At 38.6% G+C, this 24,000-nt stretch overlaps 1 protein-coding gene across 3 annotated transcripts in view; it reads left to right on the top strand.

Moving 5' to 3' along the window:
* Positions 1 to 24,000, top strand: part of LOC135105648 (CREB-binding protein-like) — a 31,472-nt gene that overhangs the window by 2,516 nt on the left and 4,956 nt on the right. The window contains exons 2-14 of one of the 3 annotated variants that reach the window (XM_064014019.1): positions 5,355 to 6,223; positions 9,911 to 10,351; positions 10,591 to 11,370; positions 11,461 to 11,618; positions 11,877 to 11,994; positions 12,150 to 12,369; positions 13,171 to 14,363; positions 14,749 to 14,906; positions 15,659 to 15,739; positions 20,429 to 20,779; positions 21,135 to 21,395; positions 21,645 to 23,052; positions 23,647 to 23,948. In XM_064014019.1, the coding sequence (XP_063870089.1) occupies positions 5,355 to 6,223; positions 9,911 to 10,351; positions 10,591 to 11,370; positions 11,461 to 11,618; positions 11,877 to 11,994; positions 12,150 to 12,369; positions 13,171 to 14,363; positions 14,749 to 14,906; positions 15,659 to 15,739; positions 20,429 to 20,779; positions 21,135 to 21,395; positions 21,645 to 23,052; positions 23,647 to 23,948 (6,340 nt within the window). Of the gene's footprint in view, positions 1 to 5,354; positions 6,224 to 9,910; positions 10,361 to 10,590; positions 11,371 to 11,460; positions 11,619 to 11,876; positions 11,995 to 12,149; positions 12,370 to 13,170; positions 14,364 to 14,748; positions 14,907 to 15,658; positions 15,740 to 20,428; positions 20,780 to 21,134; positions 21,396 to 21,644; positions 23,053 to 23,646; positions 23,949 to 24,000 lie in introns of all 3 variants that reach the window. The other 2 variants (XM_064014018.1, XM_064014017.1) reach the window with 2 other exon arrangements.

Genomic DNA, 24,000 nt, shown 5'->3' with positions numbered 1-24,000 from the left:
GTGCTAGAATCTGTAGGTAGGTAGTGCTTACAGCATCATGAGCATACAGCAATGGCTGAAGCAGCTGTAATGACTACAGTTTCCATCTGTTACATGGGAGTTATGATGTGATTGTCACATCATGGCTTTGTTTATCTTATGAGATTTTGTTTACCTGGTGTCTTGACTGAAATTAGGATTACAAAGAAATGTTAAAGGCTCTGCAACTTTTGTTAGTGGAATTGTGTGCATAGAAAATTACTGTATAAGAATGCCTGAACACTGATCCTTATGTAATTGCCATCTGTTATGGTGGTACTGTGCAGACAACCTTGATTGAGGTAAGGAGGAATCTTCATATTGGTGCTGAACAATATTGTTCAAGAATCTAGATAGATGATATTGTCCAAGTGTTCCTGGAGGTGGAAGGATACACATGGTAAAGGACTGTAGTGTATTAATAATAAACTTGCACTGTACAGAAAGGTAAAGCAGAGCTGCCAGCAGACTAAAACTGGCTAGACCTCACTTCCCTTGTGGCTGCTGGGTGATTACATCCAGGCGTCAGGTCATGGGATGGGTGGCTTCCAAAGCCAGTACAATATTGTGCAATACTGTCTATTTTTTTTTTTCTTTTTTTTTAATACTTACTGTCCCAAAAAGTAAATTAGTGTAAGACTGGACTCTACCTGGCCAAGGGATGGGGGTGGCAACCTGGCCTGGTCAAAACAAAACTTGCACATGCACCACACTCCTTGGAGAGACTTACAATACACCAGATAAAGCAAGAACTGCCAGAGCATTAGCCTCATAGTGTCATATTTACTGTCAGCATTGGTGTAAGGGCAAAGACACCAGCATTGGTGTCTTTGTTATTGGCATTTCACACATGCAAAGTGTTGCAGTCATGCAGATATACCTAAAAGTGTTGCATATTGTGGGCTTTGGTAGTGATTGATGGATTGCAAATGAATTTTATGAAACTTTTTTTCTCAGTAGTCTACATTATTTGTTTTTTATTTTATTTATTTGTTTTTATTTACTTACTTTTTATTTATTTATTTATTTATTTTTTTTTTTGTTTATTTATTATCATTATTATTATTATTTTTATTATTATTCTTATTATTGTTATTATATATATTTTATTTTTATTTTTTATATCATTATTATTATTTTTTTTATTTTATTTTTTACTTTGTCTTTGGCTTAACAGATGAACTTCGTGTTTTTTGGTGAACAAACAAAAGACAAAATTTTGCTTGATGTTAGTCTGTATGAATCTAAGTAAGTGAAGCTTTGTGCACTGCAGCCAAGAGGTATTTCAATGTATTGCCTCCCAGCCATCACTAAGCTAACCAAACTATCAAGCCAAGCTAGCTTTGCATCATTGAAGTGTCACTTGCACAGAAGAACAGTTTTGTCAATTTATTTATTTATTTATTTTTATTTATTTATTTTTTTATTTTTATTTATTATATATATATTATTATTATTATTTATTTATTTTTTTTATAGCTTGTGTAAAGGCTCTGTGTTGTTCTTTGAACTAATTTATGTTTAATTTGATAATTTTTTAAGATAAGGCAACATCTTTTGGCATTGTCATCAAAGTTGAGTCATAGTATGTGACCTGTACTTGATTCACGATGCATGGACCATTCTGTGGATCTCACCTGTCACTGTTTTGTTCAGGGTAGCTGTGGGCAGGATGTGGTGTTTGGTGAAATTTGGTGACCATCTGGATGCTCCTCAACAACAATATGTTGTTCTCACCCAGGTTGTGATATATTCTCATTGTGGCAATTCTCTCTCTCTCTCTCTCTCTCTCTCTCTCTCTCTCTCTCTCTCTCTCTCTCTCTCTCTCTCTCTCTCTCTCTCTCTCTCTCTCTCTCTCTCTCTCTCTCTCTCTCTCTCTCAAAATATTTGTGATTAGCATTGACTTGCCCTTTTCTTTGTTCTTTTCCGTGAACTTACATTTTGTGCTGCTCTTTAAAGTGTGAATCACATGTGAGGCAGCCTTGTTTACCCCATACAGATTTGATCCCTAGGTTGATTAGCATGGAATCAATGCTGTTATCAGTTGTCAGGGGTCTGAGGTGTTCATAAAATGCCGTGAGGTGACTAGTTTCAGCCATAGCCATGATGAAGCAGAAAAATGTGACCAGGCCTCCCCTGTCTTGCATGTATGTTTTTGTTAATTGGGTGGTTACTTACTCTGTAGGTAATACTTGATTTCATTTTATTGAGTCTGATCTGCCCAATGAACTTGTTGGTTGTTGGTTATATAACCTTAGTGTAGATCCATGCTATCTGAGGTTGCTGTGGTTACAATTGTCTTTGATTTCCAGTTTTTCTCTCATGAGGTGGTTGGCTCTTGTTCTGCAAAACTTCATATAAACACTCTTTGAGATAGGTGGTGTTTTATAATGGATTGAAAAAAAAAATGTAGTTATGGTGCTACTGAAAGTATCATGATTAAAAAAGTGCTGACGTGTAAAGTTATAGGGTCAGTAGTTTCATTCAGTTACAGTCAGGGGGAGAGATATGCTGTCCTGTGAGTTGTTTTGATCGTAAGTTTTAAGATTATTTTTGACTTACTGCTGACAAAGTATAACTTGGAGGTACGAGAACATTGTTCTTATTTTGTATTTCTCATCTTACATTCATGTAAAGTTGTGTTTTTTGCTCTCCTTTCTTTTTGCTATTTATTTATTCTCTCTCTCTCTCTCTCTCTCTCTCTCTCTCTCTCTCTCTCTCTCTCTCTCTCTCTCTCTCTCTCTCTCTCTCTCTCTCTCTCTCTCTCTCTCTCTCTCTCTCTTCTATATAATATCTACTTGACACATGATGCTCTTCCCCACGGCTGCTCATTTATTTTCAGTCTTATCACGATCACTGAACAGAGGCCTGCTTTTCAATCTGTGATGTTCCGTTCTCATGTTTGTTACCTATATTAAAAATTATTCTTGTTTCCATTGTCTCAAATTTTTGCTCCAAGACTTGTATAACACTTCTGTTTTGTGATCCACATGTTAGGACCAGTTGATTGTACTGATTATTTTATTATTAATTTTTCTCTTTAGTGATTTTGGGAGGTTTCTTTTCTATTTTTTAGGACTTGCACCAATTATTTAATCTTATGTGTAATTTAAGCTTGAGGCATATTATATTCTTCTTGAGACTTACATTTTGGCTTTCTTCCTATAATTACAAAATCATCAGTACTTTATCATTCACTTATCTTAACTACATCAACATTAATGCAAAATGTTTATCTATTATCCATTTATTGTAATTCCAATTTCTCAGCTACAAGTTCCTTAACCCCTAAATGACTGGCGGTGGTGGTGATTTTCATCCCACCAGGATTGGCCCTCCTGTGCTACTCATAAATGTCAAAAATAGCCTATATTCACACACATGAAACTTAGTCTGCAATGGAATAGTGAGTGAAATAGACTTTGTACTCAACGTTAAGTCATCGTCTTTCTGACAATGCCATCCAGATGTCTCTGTGTGCAGTGGTTATGAAGAGACTGCAAGTTGAAAAGGAAAGACTTGAAGGAAGCTAGTCACTTACCTACCACGCATCTGATTCGCCTGACTGGATATGGCTAGCGTTTAATGAAAACAGGTGCTCTGAGCTCTCTTCACGCATGCTAAGGTTTTATCAAGTTCCCACCCTATTGAACTCTCACTAAGGTGTGTAGGAAATGGTCATGTGTGAGTGGGTAATACATGTGATGTTGAGGTCCAAGGGCAGGAAGGAGCAGGCAGGGAATTGGATTCATCAGAATCACTATTACTGTATTTAGCTATGGTGGGAGAGGGATAGAGACTGAGAGATTAGCCTAACCCAAAGACGGTATTACCAAAGACTGAATCACAAAAATTGACAAAAAGTAGCTAAGTTTAGCGTAAAAGTCACAGAGTGGTTATAATCACCTTTGGTCCTCATCTGGTAAAGCGTCTCTAGCTGCTTCCAGTCCTTTAGGGGTTTAAAGTATGGACAGCACTACACACACACACACACACACACACACACACACACACACACACACACACACACACACACACACACACACACACACACACACACACACACACACACACACACACACACACACGTTACCCCTGCATCTTCATAATGAGACTGTTCCTACCCTGTATCTGCTCCAATCCTAAGACCACAACAGATGCAGGGTACTTCTTACGAAGTGTCGTGCACTCTAACTGGATCCATATGCCAGTGGGCCCCACCCAGTGTACCCACACCCCCACCTAGGGATTCACAAGACTGTCATTTTCATGCACTCAGTGCTGTTGCTTTCTATCAAATGCCCTATGGCAGGAGCTTAGAATACTGCCACAGTACTGTATTTCTTGCATGTTATAAAAGGCAACCAAAAGGGATGAAGTGAGAGGGTAAGAAACCCCTGTTTCTGTATTTTGATCCTACTAATAGACAAAGCAAAATACATAATTCCAATACAGGAGAGATGATGGCGGTATAATAGGGGCATGTCATTTTGTCATGAGTTACTGGGTGATGGTTCAACACAAAGTATCTCATGGAAATGTACAAATTCATAGATTCAAGATGGCAGTGGCTGGAGTGACATGATGTTGTTTTGTGGACAGCAGTTTCTAAGTTTTCCTTTATTCACAGCATTTGCATTTTTTTTGTTTTTTTCATCAGATCCAGAAAACTTAACTTTTCCTTCTCCATCTAACCTATTCCTTTATTGTGTACTAAATCCTTAACTTGATCTTTTACACCTACTTCCTTATTAACTTTGGTTGTCCTCCAAGCTCATCCATTTAATGATTTTATTTATTATTTATTTTATTTAAAGCCACATACTTTCCCCTAGCTCCTTGCTTCATCTGTTGTCCTTTACTTGTGACATTTTTCTATTGTAGCAACTACTTGTCATGTTAACATCCTGTCCCAGGAGATTTATAAAACCAAGCTAAATTTGAGCTCACAGCATTGAGTGATGAGTTGACTGTGGTACAGATTGCCTGGAAAAGGGGAGTACTGTTCAGTTTCTTGTGCTGAAAGTTTTAGGTACATACATGGAAGGACTGTGTGGTGTTGGTAAGCAATGACTGAGAAAACACCAGTTGTATTGCATCACTCTTATAAATAGTAGGTACAGATTTTTGGCATTTGCCATTAATGAATGTCATATTTTACATGTCCTATATATTTATGGTGTATTTTTGTTTGATTTTTTTTTACTTATATTTTTTTTTATTTATCTGATGTTTTTTCTTAGGTATGTAAGGTGTGGTATTGTAAAATTTTACATTTGTAGTATTGTAACTGAAGTTTGGTATATCACTAATTTTTCTTTTGTTTCTCGTTTCAGATGAATTTGCTGCAATGTTAGAGAAGGCTCTTCCAGATGACTTAATATGGCCATCAGGAGACTCTCAAGGTGGAGGTGGTAGTGGTGGTGGCAGTGGTGGGAGTGGGGGAGGAGCTGGTGGAGGTGGCAGTGGTGGTGCTGGGGGAGGTGTAAATGGAATGATGGAGAACAGTGGAGGAGGTGGTGGAGGCCCTGGAGATCGTCCACAGCAGCTAAGCCACCTCATCCAGACAAAGACACCACCCCATTCTATAGCTGGAACAAATGCAATGGCCAGTGGACCCCACACCATGACCAACCAGAGCAATATGATTGTGAATGCATTGACAAATTCCAAAAGTCCTCATGGTGGACCAATGCAGTCACCTCAAAACACAAACTTGGGAATGAGTGGGGTTCCAACATCCAGCCAGCCATTAAGCATGAATGACTCTGTAAATAACTTAAACAACATGCCCAATAGTATAGCCAACTCTCTTGCCACTGTATCTGGAACCATGTCCATGTCAATGGCCTCCAGTGGTACAGTCTCCTCCATGAGTCTTGTTAATACCAACACCTCCATGGGCCATAACAGCATGGCAAACAGTGCTGGCATGGCTGGTGGCATGAACACAGTGGCCAATATCAATACTATGAACACAATGAACTCCATGAATAAATCGCAAGTGGTAACAACAATGAATATGACTGGGCCCATGGCAACCCAGATGAGTGAGGGTATGCCAAATGGACCTTTGTCTACGTTGAATAGAACACTAGTTCCACCTAACCTGAGAGGGCAGTCACCTCAGCCTATAGGGGCCCCACAGGGTATGGCTCCAAGACATCCTGGAATGACTCCAGGTCAGCTTGGACCAAGATTACAGGCAAGTTTGATGAGCAATTTTATATTTTATCAAGGTTTTAAGATCATCTAGCTGCCAAGATGATTCTTGGTTAGGGAATTCATGTTGGCTGTTCACATCACCCAGTTACAGGATCTTACTGTATCCTTTCCAAGTCATGGCTGTTTAATTGTCACTACTCAATATTAGTATTTTGCACTTGTTTCCAGTATATATATATATATATATATATATATATATATATATATATATATATATATATATATATATATATATATATATATATACATATATATACACTGTATTTCCTGCCATATAAGATGCACTTTTTTCCCCCCCAAAAAAAACTGCTCCAAAAATCACCTTGCATCTTATACCCCAATGGTTAGGTTTGGGCAGGTCTATTGGTTATAGTTACCAGTACTAGAGTAACACCTAAATACTACTGTTTGACCCCAGAATGAAGTATGTATGTTTATATATTATTAGATAATGATTAAAAATTGAAATAGGGCTAAAATTACTAGATAATGATTACAAATCAAAATAATGCTTAGACATAAAAACCTGTAGCATCAAGATCAAGATCAGACACTTTAACATGCACAGGGAGTGTTTTGTTTACTATTTCAAGTCTGACAGCTGGGTATGAGCACTGTAACTCTTCAGCCAGTAGTGAAACATCTTGAACACAGAGAAAAGCAGAAAGCAACATAAAGTAGTATCATAGCCATAATTGTTTAGCAACAGTTATGATCACTGATAAATTAGTATGATATTTTCTACTCTGTGTTGGTTTGAGCTAGAACTTGGACCAAAACCTGATTGAGGGGAGGTCTATGAAGTTCAGAGAAAAGTGGGGCTTATTTTATTTTTTCTAAATATCCCCTGCCAAGGTGTGTCTTACAGGGCAGGAAATACAGTGTGTGTGTGTGTGTGTGTGTGTGTGTGTGTGTGTGTGTATATATATATATATATATATATATATATATATATATATATATATATATATATATATATATATATATATATATATATATATATATATATATATATATATATATATATATATAGACACACACACACACACACACACACACACACACACACACACACACACACACACACACACACACACAGAGGTACTCGTCGACTTACAACTGCGATCAGTTCCAACAGACCAGTCATAAGTTGATCTGGTCGTAAGTCAACTTGTTATAATTACCTTAGGTATATTGTACACTTTAATGATATAATCATCTTTGTCATCTTTTATGAACATTTTCTTTTTTTCATTATTGTTATAACCATTGTGTCACCACTGTCTTAGTAATCATCATCTTTCAACACATTCTACACAGTTTTGTTTATTAATATGTCTGTCAGGTTTGAATTATCTTATTGTTATTATGTTTGTCAGGTTTAAGTCAAACATTACCTATATAGCATAGTACAATTGGTTTAATATTTGCAAAACATACAAAAATTCGAAATACAGGTGCAAAAAATAGCAAACATTTTAGTTACAAAAAAAAAAAAAAAAATTATTGGCCACTAGTGCTAGGCTGTGGATTATCAATGTCATCTGAGTCAGCTGGGGCAGCGCGTGGGGTAGCCTGAGGAGTCAGTTTTTTCATAAACTTGGTGAGCTTTGTTTGAATTGTTAGTTTCTTTTCTTCTTTTCCTTTTGGTAGACATCTTGGGGGGCTGATATCGTAGAAAATTTTCCAAAGTGACAGACAAACAAATACAGGAGGAAGTATGGGCATGGAAATAATGTAAGCATCCCAGCCTCCTGGCAGCAATAGGAGCTGGCACGAAACTGTTGTACAGAAGTGGTCATAAATGCAGTCTCTCATAAGTCACATAGGTTGTAAGTTGACAACTTTTATATATGTATCATGAAAAAATGCTCTAAGCGCCATTTTTTTTAAATGCCAGAAATCGCTCCTAAAGTTTGCCAATATTAAAATTTGTATCTCAAGTTTCAACTGTATTATTTTTATGAAACATGTAGCAAATTAATCTTTAGGGTATCAGCTTCCTATAGACACAAAGAAAATTTAAATCAATAAAACCGGTTAGTAGTTATTAATATTCAAAACACATCATATATGTGAAAAATTAGTGTTAGTGTTCTTATGTAAGACCCACTTAAATGCCAGTTCCCATAGAGATGTTGGATAGAATTAAAAAAAAAAAATAGAGGATAAGTGTCTTGAAACCTCACTTTTGAAAGAGTTCAGGTCAAAGGAAGGAGAAAATGTAGAAGCAGGCAGAGAGTTCCAGAGTTTACCAGAGAAATGAGTGAATGATTGAAAATGTTAACTTTTGCATTAGAGAGGTGGATGGAATAGGCATGAGAGAAAGAAGAAAGTCTTGTGCAGCAAAACCATGGGAGGAGGGGAAGCATGCAGTTTGTAAGATCAGAACAGCAATTAGCATGAAAATAGCAGTAGCAAGAAACACAATATAATAAGATTCCAGATATGGCTATAGCACAAAATAGTGATCCACTAGGTTAGTGTAATGCGGCGAGGGTAGAAGCAAGACTGAACTCTGTGTGTGTGTGGGAAAGTGCCCTAAGTCCATTGGCTCAGTGCTGTCTATGTCAGGGCAATATGGGGACACAATTGGCCAGCCACACGTGACGTCATGTGACATCACGCCACGTCTGGAGCAGCTGCCACACTGAGTGGCTAGCTGTGGTGACTCACTTGACTCAAGGTGCTTAGAGTATTTTACTATAGAGTAGAAGGCCCCTATATTTCTGGGTTGAGTAAGGAAAATAGCTATTTGACCATTTTGGCTTAGTGGGATAGTGCTTCAAGCAACCCCACAAGGTAGGCATTTGAGGTATTGTTTGTGTGCTAAAACAGGATTTTCACATGGGTGGCACTTGGGAGCGTTCTCTTACAGCATTATATATATATATATATATATATATATATATATATATATATATATATATATATATATATATATATATATATATATATATATATATATATATATATATATATATATACACACACACACACACACACACACACACACACATATATATATATATATATATATATATATATATATATATATATATATATATATATATATATATATATATATATATATATATATATATATATATATATATATATATATATATATACACCTATATATAAACTAACAGGCTATTTTCTTCAAAAAATAAAAATGTGTTACTCTTTATATTAACTGTATTTGTATGGATATTGTATTGTATTGTTCATGCTTTACTGTATTCATCAAGTTAGGTATTTGAAGTTAAATGCTCATGTGCACCATTGACAAAGTAGACTATTGTAAAGTGATGTTTCTCTCTCTCTCTCCCTCCCTCCCTCCCTCCCTAAAGGATTTTCATTAGAGCTGGTATTATTTATGTGTAAGGTGCATTGGTAATTTGTTTAATGTAGCTCCGTCAGTTATGGTGTGTTCATGTGAATGGAAAGTCATGTGTTTCTTTACTTAGTAACGTGTAGGAACACATAATGCCAAGCTTGTAGTGGAAAGATGTTATGAATCAAGGAATTTGAGAGTAGCATTGATGTTAGAAAGGGCTAAGATGGAGTAGAATTCATCACAAAGTAATGCAATAGGTTGTACTGATTAATAGGTAATTATATATGTATGTATTTATTTTTATTTGTTTTCATCAATTGTTTTTAGAGTCCTGGTGTTGGAAGCATTGGGCAGCCAACATTGTCTGGAAACTACAACTTTGGTGGCCCTAATGTCAACCAGGGAATGGACAGTAATGTTGGTCAAACAAATGCTGGAATTGGTCCTGGTCAGCGTCCCATGGGCATTGGGGGAATGCCCCCTCGTTATCCCAATCAAGAGGTGATGGGTGTGATGGGGCCATTACCTCGAGGTCCCCAGCCTGGCCCTGGACTTGCTGGCCCTGGGGGACAGGGTGTTCCTGGTGGACCACCTGTAGGGCCTCCAGGCCCTATGGGTAGTGGTCCTGGTGCACCTGGTCAGATGGTGCCAGGGCAGCCCAGACCTAACCCAGCTGATCCAGAAAAACGAAAGCTAATTCAGCAGCAGCTGGTACTACTACTTCATGCCCATAAGTGCCAGCGTCGTGAGAGCCAGGCTAATGGAGAGGTGAGGCAGGTGAGTATATTATAGAAGATATGGATCTCACTTCCATGTTTTATAGTAAGGTCAGATGTACATTTTGGAGTATTGTTGCTATTTGAAGAGGAATGATCTTGAAAATAGTTTCTTCTGTTAGTCTTTGTAAATTATCTTTGCATTTCTGATGAAAATGTTTTAAACTATGCTAAAGAACTTTAGATTCTTGGTTTAGGCAGATTTTCTAATTTTTTTTTTTTTTTTTTTAGTGCAATTTGCCACACTGCAAGACTATGAAGAATGTCTTAACTCACATGACAACTTGCCAAGCAGGCAAGTCATGTCCAGTTCCTCACTGTGCATCATCAAGACAGATAATATCCCACTGGAAAAACTGTACAAGACAGGACTGTCCTGTGTGTGAACCTTTGAAACAAGCTGACAAGAAACAACCACCAGCTGGTGCAGTCTCAGGACAAATGCCACCAACAGTGTCGCAACCAGGTCCTAGTCCAGGAGGTGTTCCTGGCCCAATATCAGGACCATCTGGTCCCCCAGGCCCCCCAGGCCCACCTAGTGTCCAAAGTCAAGTACCAACTGGTCCACCAGGGCAAGCTGCAGGGCCAAGACCAGGAGGGGTTAAGAGAGTGTATGAAGGTGACACATTGCAATCACCCTTATCTGCACCTCCTGGACCAACGGACTCAATAATAAGAAGCTTGAGGCCACAGGTGCCTAGTGGAGGTGTTCCAGGATTGCCTGCCAATGCCCAGCCTGGCGTGCCTGGAAGTGTTGCAAATTCCACCACTGGAGTACCTGGGGCACCAGGAGGCTTAACTGGACAGATAGTGCGAGCAGGTGTCCCAAATAAAGGTCCTGACGGAACCATGATGGGCCCTACTGTTCCTCAGAATATCAATTCTTCTGGCATGATGATATCTAGAGGACCAAATGCAGGCTCGGCTCCAGTGAATACTCTCCATCCACAAATTATTGGCAAGCCTCCTAATGTTGGTATCAATCAAAACAAGCCTGTTGTAAGTACAATGGTAAGTACTTGCATAGATCATTTGTTTGATGTTTGTTGCTTTATTATACTTAAATTATGGTGGTGTTGGTGTGTAAACTAATTTATCCAGTTTTTTCAGTCTCTACCTGATTCTTGGCTAAGTTTGCCAAATCAACCTGCACAGCTGCCTGGTGGGATTGGAGCTGTAACTGCCAAGCCTGTTAAGGGGACCAAAGAATGGCACCAAAGTATATCCAATGACTTAAGAAATCATCTTGTTCACAAATTGTAAGCTTTATTTATTTATTTAATTTATAATTAAATTAAATTAAATTAAATTAAATTAAATTTTTTTTATATTAACAGTGAATGCATACATCTTTATAACATTTAATTCATAAAATGACATTTGTTTTATTTCCATGTCTTACTTGGTTGTGAATTAGTATTAATTAAATTCATGAGAACCCTCTTTTTCTGTGGTGCACTTAAAGAAGGTTTTAAACTTAAGTTGTGAAGCAGTTTTTCATCAGTATTTTGTTTCAGGGTGCAAGCCATCTTCCCCACCCCAGATCCTCAGGCAATGCTGGACAGGAGAATGCAGAATTTAGTTGCATATGCCAGAAAAGTTGAAGGGGACATGTTTGAAATGGCAAATTCTCGGGTAAGATGTGTGAAATTCTGTTATTGTGTACTGTATTTACATCTCAGTTCAAAGATAACTTTCTGTAAACCTTATGGACTGTATACAATGAAATATGTATACATTAATCTAAAACATGTTTTGTAGGCCAAGCAATGTCAACTTCTATGTTTCAGCCTGAATATTACCATCTTTTGGCTGAGAAAATCTACAAGATCCAAAAAGAACTGGAAGAGAAACGTCTCCAGAGGAAGCAGACCCCACGAGATGGGGCAGCAGTGCCTCCTGGCCCTCCTGGTGGCCCTCAATGTCCTGCCCCTGGAGTTCCTCAGGGAGGGCAAGTGGTTGCTTCAGGACAAATTCTAGCTCCTACAACTTCTGGAGCATCATCCATTGGTAAGTTACTGTTTGTTGATGTAATGTACAATAGATTTGTCAGTGTAATATTATAGATTATTAGAGCTATGGTGTTTGAAGTCTATGTATACATATATGTTATAAAGATTGCATAAAAAACACTGATAATATATGAGTATGAGTGATGGGCAGAAATTCATCAGTTATGGTTGCTGCACTAGGAATGAAACAAGAAATGAATGTGTTAGGAGAGTTGTTCACAAAGGAGGAAGGGCAAGAGGTAGTGAAAGGGGTGAAAGCTGAAAAAGCTTCAATTATTATGAAGAATGGGGAGTTTATAGGAAAGGAAGTGTTTGTACGAGGATAGAGGGAAGGCTTGAGGGGTTTTGCTTTAAGAACAAGAGTGAGGCAAGCATGTGTAATGTCTCTGTTGTTTTCTGTGATATTTTTATGGATAGTTGTATTAGCAAGATAAAAGCTTAAGTAGAAAATGTTCATACAAGATTAAAACAAAGTGGAGTGGGATGGTCTATGGTAACATGTCTATAGATGATGCTATTTTACTAGCTGGGAGTGAAAGGGATTTTAGAGAGTGGTGGATCAATTACTGTTAATAAAAAATAATATTAAAAGTTTGTGCAACAGGGTCTCTCTCTCTCTCTCTCTCTCTCTCTCTCTCTCTCTCTCTCTCTCTCTCTCTCTCTCTCTCTCTCTCTCTCTCTCTCTCTCTCTCTCTCTCTCTCTCTCTCTCTCTCTCTCTAACATTTGAATTGTTGTGCTCACATTACATTTATTTTCACTGTATGTCTTCAGATTCTTTCATAACTGTTTTTCTTACAGGTATTGTAACCCGTCCTTCGGGCCCTCGGTTGGCACACCCATCTGGGGGTCTGCAGATTCCTGCCACCCATCCAGTGGCTAATAATCAAGTCTCTCAACCAACATCTGTATGTCAGCCTAGCAATCAGATGGTGATGGGTGGTTCTACCATCAGTGGGCCCATCACTACAACTCCTACCACTAGTAACAATACCATGGCAAACTCCTCCGGGCAGTTTCCTGTCAGTGTTCCTCCAAGTGATATAATGCCTGGGTCCAGGTCCAGCATTCCCCCACCTCCCTACAGTACTCCCAATGATTCTGCCGCTATGAACCAGATGTCAAACCGAACATCTCCTGCTATTCCTGTGTCTTCAGTTGCTGCCACATTGGGTATATCTGTGAGTTTTTCTTCACAGTCCACCCCATGTTCCATGGTCAATACATCAAGTGGTGAAAATTCTCTTCAGCCTTCTGTGCAGCCAGGCACAATAACCACTACAGCCAATAGTGAGAATACAGTGATGTCAACGTCAATTCACACAAAGGATAATGCCATCGGCAATCAATCTACTCCATCAGAGATGACTGATGATAAATCAGATGTCAAGCCTTGCAAAATACAGTCTAAAATAGAAATTCCAGAAATTAAAAGTGAACCAGAAGAATGTGATGGGAAAGAAATGAATGTTGAACCAAAGCCTGAACCAATGGAACTAAATACTTTAGAAGAGGCTCCTGTAAAACAAGAACCTAAAAGCCCAGCATCACGAACCCCCAGTGAGTCAAGTAATTCAAATGAAGGTGGGAACAGCAAAGGGGACAAACCAGCCAACAGTTCAGTAACTCACAGGCGACCTGCTCCAACGCCACCTAAACCAGCGACTGTAGTTTGTGCTCTTGCCCCTAAGGATCGCCCCCCACTCTTCAAACCAGATGAACTAAGGCAGCATTTGGTTCCTACATTGGAAAAGTTGTATCGACAAGATCCAGAGTCTATACCTTTTCGTCAGCCTGTTGATCCCCAGGCTCTTGGTATCCCAGATTACTTTGACATCATCAAGAAACCGATGGATTTATCTACAATAAAACGCAAGTTAGATACAGGCCAGTACACTGATCCCTGGGACTACGTGGATGATGTTTGGCTAATGTTTGATAATGCGTGGATATACAACAGAAAAACATCCCGTGTTTATAGATATTGCACAAAAGTAAGTGAGGAGATACTTTTGCTGGTATTAACTAATAAGTTTTTCTTTGCTTTAAGCCTGTGAATAATCTATGCTCTTTGTATAACACTGATTTGTATATAATTTCTTATAAAATTAGTAGACCTTACAAGTACACAAGACAATAGAGAAGCATAGAAAAATGTTTTGTAGAGCTTCTCACATACTGTCCAAATTTTGAAAGGCAAGTTCTATGTTTATGTGGATCAGCCTTAGTCACAATTTAGTACTGGTGCAACAAGAGTAAACTAACAATACTGTTAAACCCTGAGTGGAGCATCTGGGTATGCTGCATTAGTGACTCTTCTGCAGTTTTGTCATATACCAAGGATGACTCTTGTACTGATCTGTTTTTGTTTATTTTCAGCTTGCTGAAGTATTTGAAGCTGAGATTGACCCTGTTATGCAGCAACTAGGATACTGCTGTGGTCGCAAGTACACATTCAACCCACAAGTTCTTTGTTGTTATGGAAAGCAGCTGTGTACTATACCCCGTGATGCCAAATATTTCAGCTATCAGAACAGGTTTGTTTGAAATCTGGTCAGGTTTCTTGCAGTAAATGCACTGTCAGTTTGCTGGCATCAGATAGTTTTGCACAGATTCACATTGGCAAGTTTGATTTTCCTGTGGTTAAGAAACTAGCATGTAGCATATGCTTACTTGCATTTTGTACGTTACTGGTGCCTCAGCTCTGAGATTCTGAGCCATCACATTTATCCCTTGTTTTTTATTCCGAAGCTGTGGTCACACTACTCATTAGGCTTAGTTGTATGATTTGTCATGGATACAGCTGGGCTGGATAATCTTCTGTGTTCTGTTGGCAATTACAGATGCCACCAGTGGGCAATGCAAACATTGAATGGATAATTTTAATATTTACAAAATGTTGGCACAAACATTTTTCTCAAGAAAATGCAAATATGGTAGACCCTCCATTTCCTCGATTAGTGCGTAACTTGTACCTTGGCAAAATTGGTAATCCAGTAAAGCTTTGGTGTTCCTAACAACCTGGTAAAATCAGTATGCATAACAATCCCCAATAGTCTGGGTGCTAAACTGTTCAGGGTGGTAGCACTGCTCCTAAAGATGTAGAAAAATGTCACTATGGTTTTCATTAAGTTTATTTTCTCTTATGTGGGTGTAGGTGGCTGAGTGGATGTGTGTATGCCTGTACTGCACGTATATCAGAAGTTACTTCACTAATTTTAATGGAGCTTATTATTTAATTAGTCAAAATTTTTAGTGTTCTAGATATTTACATGACATATCTTTTCAGATACACATATTGCTATAGATGCTTCAATGACATTCAAGGAGACAGTATCACCTTAGGAGATGATCCATCACAGCCAGCTTTGTAAGTATCTTTTCATTAATATGTTTTTTTATGAGCACTGTAACTTCTGGCTTGACAATTCATTGAAGTGGTACTTGGTCTTGTCAAAGTTTCATTTAGTGTTTTCTGTATGTCTGTCTGCCTTTTATTTGTACATTGAATTTGGGAAACTTCCTGTCATATACTTGATTAACTTTGGTTCCATTTTACAAGAATGTATCCTCCATGGCATTAGCATGCAGAGTACTTCTTTAGGAGGTTGGTGGATGACCTCTAACCTTACATTTCCTAATGGAAAAAAGAAATGTTGAAAACTTTCTTTTGTTGATGTATTACATTCATAATAGTCACTAAAGAAGAGGTTACAGTATCTTAGTTTTTTAAGAGCTCCCTCTATAGAATGACTGCAACAGAAGTCTCTCTATTTTGCTTTGTGTATACATTACTTCTGTACACTACATCCCATTCAACTTTTTATTCCTCCTTTCATATATTTCAACATTTTGTTTTCCTGTTTCATAGATCTTTCTCATGTTTAAAGTATCCAGTCCACCTTTATATGTCCTCTGTACCATCTCACTTCATCCCATTCTATCCTCAAGATCAAATCACATGAGGACATTCCAGTGACTACCTCTGCCTCTCTATATTTCTTTTCCTCACATTTAACAGACACACCAAACCTTTCATATACCTTTACATTGATGTCACCATCCTTTGTGTTTTCCAGACAAGCACCTCTAAAGTTACACATCAACACCCAAATCCAAAATCTGATTTTCATTCTACATACATGTCTCACTTGCATGCACTACAGTTATATCACTGGGCCCAGGCAAAATAAGACCTTTCTACTTTGATGATGTCATTGTCCCTCCAGCAATCATGCTGTTTCCCACTGAGAGCAGATGGACCAAACCTGACAGTAAAATTTGGAATAATTCATTCTTTGTAAAAATAACTTTTTTTATGCCCTTAGCTAGCTTATAATTAATTCTTTGTGTAATAACTTTCCTTAGCTAGCCATTTATGTCCTTAGCTAGCTGTTTATGTCACCTGCAGTGATTTGCACCTCTTATATATTACATCATCTGAAACATGCTTGATTTATACATTTGAGACATTAATTCATGTTTGTGCCAGACTCAGATGCATGAAATATTCCACTGCAGCTTTCAAACAATTTGTTTATTGTTACTTTCTTCTATCATCTATTTCTATAGGGTGGCCCAAAAGTCTTTGATGGTTTTTTAATTTTTGATAACTGCCTTATCGTTACAAATACATGTATGAAATGTTTATACTAACTGCCTTATTGTTGCAAATACATGTATGAAATGGTAATACAATTTAGAAGAGATAATATAAATTAATTTGCATTACTCCTTTTTGATGAATATGTTTGCATTATGTATGAAAAATGACATCTTTAATTGGTGTCCATTTTCAGCAAGATGATTCTTTGTTCAAAAGATTGCCTCAGCAACTGCTCATACTGCAAGAGAGACAATACAGTATACATACAGCATACATATTGATAAAAAGAACTTATACAAGCTAATTTCCATTATCTCTGTATTGTATTCAAATTTCATACATGTATTTGTAACAATAAGGGAGTTATAAAAAAATTAAAACTTCCTTAGTGACTTTTGGGCCACCCTGTATTTCCTACCATGATTTGTAATTCATATATATATATATATATATATATATATATATATATATATATATATATATATATATATATATATATATATATATATATCACTGATATTCATAGGTAGTATGAACACTGCTGGTGTGTGTGTGTGTGTGTGTGTGTGTGTGTGTGTGTGTGTGTTTTTGGCCAAGGGCAAAAAAATAAATAAATAAAGCCCACTGAGATGCCAGTCCCAGAAAAGGGTCCAAAGCGGTTGTCAAAAATTGAAGGATAAGTGTCTTGAAACCTCCCTCTTGAAGGAATTCAAGTCATAGGAAGGTGGAAATACAGAAGCAGGAAGGGAGTTGCAGAGTTTACCAGAGAAAGGGATGAATAATTGAAAATACTGGTTAACTCTTGCATTAGAGAGGTAGACAGAATAGGGGTGAGAGAAAGAAGAAAGTCTTGTGCAGCGAGGCCGCGGGAGGAGAGAGGCATGCAGTTAGCATGATCAGAAGAGCAGTTAGGATGGAAATAGCGGTAGAAGACAGCTAGAGATGCAACATTGCGGCGATGAGAAAGGCTGAAAACAGTCAGTTAGAGGAGAGGAGTTGATAAAACGAAAAGCTTTTGATTCCACCCTGTCTAGAAGAGCAGTATAAGTGGTATGAATGTGTGTGTGTGTAATAATAATAATAATAATAGTATTAATAATAAATGGTTTATTAATCAAGCAGTTTGCAAACTGAAAATGTACATAGGGGGATGGGGAAATACTTAACATTAATCCAAATCTAAGTCTTATCTAGAAGCGAAATACTACTTATTGATGGCTAGCACCATGGTGGGAATTGTGCTGAGTTTGTACTGGTCCGTGCGCGGTGCCTTTAGGGGTGTTATCTTGTTGTGGTGTCTGGTGGCATGGACCGGGCAAGGCGCGTCAGGCGGCAGCATGTGTCTGAGACGTGGATGATGCAGAAGTCCCCTTCCAAACTTCTCCAGAGTCTCTCGGTGCTTGGTGGATAGTCTGGAGAGACTCAGGGTGGTCAGGGCTTCATCATAGGTGGTGTAGGCAGGGCCAAGGATGACCTTGAGGTGTGTGTGTGTGTGTGTGTGTGTGTGTGTGTGTGTGTGTGTGTGTGTGTGTGTGTGTGTGTGTAGACACCTGCCGTAACGATAATTACTCCCAGTGAGGTCTAAAGCACTGTTCAGGGGGTGCTGTGAACTTATCATTAAACCCAGCTTTGACCTCAGTGAACATTTCCCTTTGTGTCTCACAACACAAGGGGGCAGTCACAGCCTGCCCTCTAAAGACAACTCTCTTCCTCCACACAAAACTACAAGCATCTAATAACACACACACACCCTTCACTCAAAAATTTTAAAATCATGGTGACTCCTACACCAGCCTTGGAGTCCCCATCTGGGGAGGGGACCATAAATGCCCCCAGGTCGGACTGCCTTTCTGTCAACAACCCTAAGTGTCTGGACACCCCCCCTCAACTTTTTCTTCTTTAACTTCTGCAACACTCGCGGTCTAAGATCTAATTTTCAATCTGTAGAACACCACATCTCCTCTTCTAAACCTCATCTTCTTTTCCTCACTGAAACTCAGGTGTCTGAGGCAACTGACAGTAGCACCTTTTCTGTTCCCTCCTACTTTCTCTATCCTCATTTTCGATCCAAAGCTGGATGCTGCGTTTATGTGCGCAATGACTTAACCTGCTCTTGTGCCCACGCTCTTGAATCTTCTGAGTTTTCCACCATCTGGCTACGACTACAGAGTCACTCTCAAACTAAATTTATCTGTGCTGTAGACCTCTCACCTAACTCCTCTGACTATAAGAAATTCTTTGACTACTTAACTTCCAAAGTGGAGCACATTCTGACCCTCTTCCCTTTTGCAGAGATCTCCATTCTTGGAGACTTCAATGTTCACCACCAGCTTTGGCTTTCCTCTCCCTTCACTGACCATCCTGGTGAACTAGCCTTCAACTTTGCTATCCTCCACGACCTAGAGCAATTGGTGCAACACCCTACTCATATTCCTGACCGTCTTGGAGATACGACCAACATTCTTGACCTTTTCCTGACCCCTAATCCTTCTGCTTATGCTGTCACCCTTTCTTCTACGTTGGGCTCCTCCGATCACAATCTCATATCTGTATCTTGTCCTATCGCTCCAATCCCTCCTCAGGATCCCCCTAAGCGAAGGTGCCTTTGGCGTTTTGCAGTTGGGGGGACCTGAGGAGGTATTTTGCTGATTTTCCTTGGAATGATTACTGCTTCTGTGTCAGAGACCCGTCTTTGTGTGCTGAGCGCACAACAGAGATGATAGTGTCTGGCATGGAGGCGTACATTCCTCACTCTTTTTCTCGTCCTAAACCTTCTAAACCTTGGTTTAACACAGCTTGTTCTCGTGCTATACATGATAGAGAGGTGGCCCACAAAAGGTACTGCACAAGACTTTCTTCTTTCTCTCACCCCTATTCTGTCCACCTCTCTAACGCAAGAGTTAACCAGTATTCTCAGTCATTCGTCCCTTTCTCTGGTAAACTCTGGAACTTCCTGGCTGCTTCTGTATTTCCACCTTCCTATGACTTGAATTCCTTCAAGAGGGAGGTTTCAAGACACTCATCAATTTTTGACTACCGCTTTAGACGCTTTTATGGGACTGGTATTTCAGTGGGCATTTTTTTTTTATTGGGTTTTTGTTGCCCTTGGCCAGTGTCCATCCTACATAAAAAAATAAATAAAAAATAAAATACACACACACACACACACACACACACACACACACACACACACACACACACACACACACACACACACACACATTAACAGTATTTACACTGGGTATAAATATCAGTGATATAGGAATTACAATTCATGTTAAGAAATACAGCATTGTAAGTGAATGGTTTCCTGTCCCCTTGTTTGTTTAAGGTTTCAGTTTAGTGCATATGGAGAGAGAGAGAGAGAGAGAGAGAGAGAGAGAGAGAGAGAGAGAGAGAGAGAGAGAGAGAGAGAGAGAGAGAGTCTCACCTAATTTAATTTACTTTTTACAGGATAATCAAGAAGTCCCAGTTCACAGAGATGAAAAATGATGCTCTCGATCTAGAACCTCTGGTAGAGTGCCTTGATTGTGGCCGAAAACAGCACCAAATATGTGTATTATACATGGAGAGCATTTGGCCCCAAGGGTTTGTCTGTGATGGCTGCCTCAAAAAGAAATCCCAAACTCGTAAAGAAAACAAATTTACAGCAAAGAAACTGCCAACCACAAAACTGAGTAATTTCTTAGAAACGAGAGTCAATAACTTCTTGAAGAAGAAAGAGGCAGGTGCTGGGGAGGTTTACATCAGGGTTGTATCATCAACTGACAAAACTGTTGAAGTCAAAGGAGGAATGAAAACTAGGTAAGTGAATCAGTGAATCATTATTGGCACTATTCATTAGAGTTTAATACTATTCCTAGGTATATGATGGTGTGATTACTCTCACCATGTGATGGTAAGTAGGGAACATCTGTTCACTTTGCACCACTAAAGTAGATATTGGGTTTATGGTTATTCTTTGATATATAAGAGATCATTAGTGTCTGTCAAAGCACAATGGATAGTTATTGAGAAAGTACTATAGAGCTTAAAATGCTATGAGTGTTATTTCAGAAAATTGTTTAGAAATACTTGTATTTAATAATGTGTATTACTGATGTTAAATTTAGAATTTAGTTTTGGATTCCATGTATAATTAGACTGCTCTCTTTCTCAGGTTTGTTGATACAGGGCAACTTTCACCAGAATTTCCATACCGTGCCAAAGCTCTTTTTGCCTATGAAGATATTGATGGACAAGATGTTTGCTTCTTTGGTATGCATGTGCAAGAGTATGGATCTGATAGCCCTATACCTAATACCAGGAGGGTGTACCTAGCATACCTAGATAGCGTACACTTCTTCAAACCAAGACAATACAGGACTGCTGTTTATCATGAGATACTGTTGGGTTATCTTGATTATGTTAAGCAGTTGGGGTAAGTTCATACTTTATTGAATTATTTTATCATATTTGAATAGTTAATTTTTAGATTTAAAAAGTTTGTTTTTCAATGCAAAATATTTAAAGGAAATCTTAAGAAATTTGTTGTATAAATTTTTATTCTGCAAGTGTTAGAAGTAATTTATTTCATAAGTTTGAACATTTATAAATTTCATAGGTATTAGTTTTAGATCTAGTTGTGATGTTTCTCTGAGAAATACAATAAATACTTTTGCTTTCACAGGTACACTATGGCACATATATGGGCGTGTCCACCCTCAGAGGGAGATGACTACATTTTTCACTGCCATCCTAGTGACCAGAAGATCCCAAAACCAAAGCGCCTGCAAGAATGGTACAAGAAAATGTTAGATAAAGGAATAATAGAAAGAATAGTTCTTGATTACAAAGATATTCATAAGCAAGCCTTTGAGGATAACATGAAATCTCCTGCTGAGTTACCATATTTTGAAGGGGACTTCTGGCCTAATGTTATGGAGGAAAGCATTAAAGAGCTTGACCAAGAAGAGGAAGAAAAGCGAAAGCAAGAAGAAGCAGCTGCAGCAGAAGCTGCTGCACAGGCAGCCATGGGGCAAGAGGAAGAAGAGGAAACTAGCCAAGATGGTAAAAAGAAAGGTCAAAAGAAACACAAAAATAAGAATAAAAGTAAAAGTCAACAAAAGAATAAATCTAAGAGCAAAACTAATGCAGCTGGCTGCAATGATCTTGCTCAGAAGATATTTGCTACTATGGAGAAACACAAGGATGTATTCTTTGTAATAAGATTGCATAGTGCACAATCAGCTGTTAGTTTGCCCCCAATTCAGGATCCTGATCCAATTATGGTATGTGATCTCATGGATGGTAGAGATGCCTTCCTAACATTGGCTAGTGAACGGCACTTAGAGTTTTCATCCTTGCGTCGTGCTAAGTACTCTACAATGGTTATGATGTATGAACTTCATAACCAGGGCCAGGATCGCTTTGTATATACATGTAACCACTGTAAGGCGCATGTGGAGACTCGCTACCACTGCCAAGAATGTGATGACTTTGACCTCTGTACCTCTTGCTTCAAGGCTGAAGGTCATAACCACAAGATGATAAAGCTGGGCTTGGATCTGGAGGATGGATCAGTCTCAACAGAAAACAAAAATCTCAATCCTCAGGAGGCACGCAAACAGTCTATACAGAGATGTATTCAGTCTTTGGTCCATGCTTCACAGTGCAGAGATGCCAACTGCAGGCTTCCATCTTGCCAGAAGATGAAGAGAGTGTTGGCACACACAAAATCATGTAAAAAGAAGAATAATGGTGGCTGTGCAATTTGTAAACAGCTCATTGCTCTCTGTTGTTACCATGCAAGAAATTGCAAAGAACAGAGATGTGTTGTACCATATTGCTTTAACATTAAACAAAAGCTACGTCAGCAAGAAATGCAGCAGAGATTCCAACAGCAGCAGTTGATGAAGAGAAGAATGCAACAGATGAATGCCGCCCGTATGGTTGGTGGGGCAGCTAATCCCTCAATGCCTCAGCCAACTGCTCCAGTCCCTCCATCTGTGCCGAGTCCTATTCACAACACTCAGCCAGGAATTAAGCCAACAACACAAGCTACACCTCCACCAAATGTTATGAAGGCTATTGCGCAGGTCAGTATAAATTCATCTCTCAAGGTATATCTTTATGAAAGCTGAATGGCACATAAGTGAGGCTACAACTACATTATATGTATGTATGTGTATAATAATATATATATATATATATATATATATATATATATATATATATATATATATATATATATATATATATATATATATATATATATATATATATATATATATATATATATATATATATCAAAAGACTACACCATGTGTGTGTGTGTGTGTGTGTGTGTGTGTGTGTGTGTGTGTGTGTGTGTGTGTGTGTGTGTGTGTGTGCATGTGCGCATGTGAGTTCTGCAAAGAGTAATTTCTGGGGCTGTTGTGGTCCAGTGGTAAGAATGGTTGAGAGCCAATGGGTCCTCAGGTACTTACCCGGGTTCAAATCCTGGTCACGATTGAAGGTTAGGAAGAATATCAATTTGGGATAATCATTGGCAAAATGACAAAAAACAAAGTTCTCCATTAGGAGGCGCTGTCCCAACCCTGATATGTCATGGTAATTAAAATGCAAAATGGGAGGATGCAAATGTGAGAGAATAATTTCTAACCTTTGAAAACTATTTATCCTTTACACAGGTCCAGGAGGAAGCTGCACGCCAGAGTAGCACAGGTACTGCTGTCAGCTATGGGAAGGGCAATCCTGGCAATGCCTCTGTGAGTCAACCAAACATGATGCCACCTCCCATACCTCCTCAGCAGCAAGTGCGTCCACAGATGCCCCCTAATGCCCTCTCACCAATGGGCACTATGGGGCCTCAGGTTTCACAAATGAACCCTATGGGAAAGCCCAATACTGTGATGCAACAGCAGCAGCAACAGCAGCCTCAACAACAGCAACAGAACAGAGTTTTACCAGGCATGGAGCAGTTATGGAACAGGTATGATCTTTTCTGTAATCATAGTAATGTGAGAGGGAGACAGTTATAGATT

Source organism: Scylla paramamosain, chromosome 12 (assembly GCF_035594125.1).
Source record: "Scylla paramamosain isolate STU-SP2022 chromosome 12, ASM3559412v1, whole genome shotgun sequence".
NCBI lineage: Eukaryota > Metazoa > Arthropoda > Malacostraca > Decapoda > Portunidae > Scylla > Scylla paramamosain.
The sequence above is the reverse complement of the archived record's forward strand: the minus strand, read 5'-3'. Positions and strand labels throughout refer to the sequence as shown.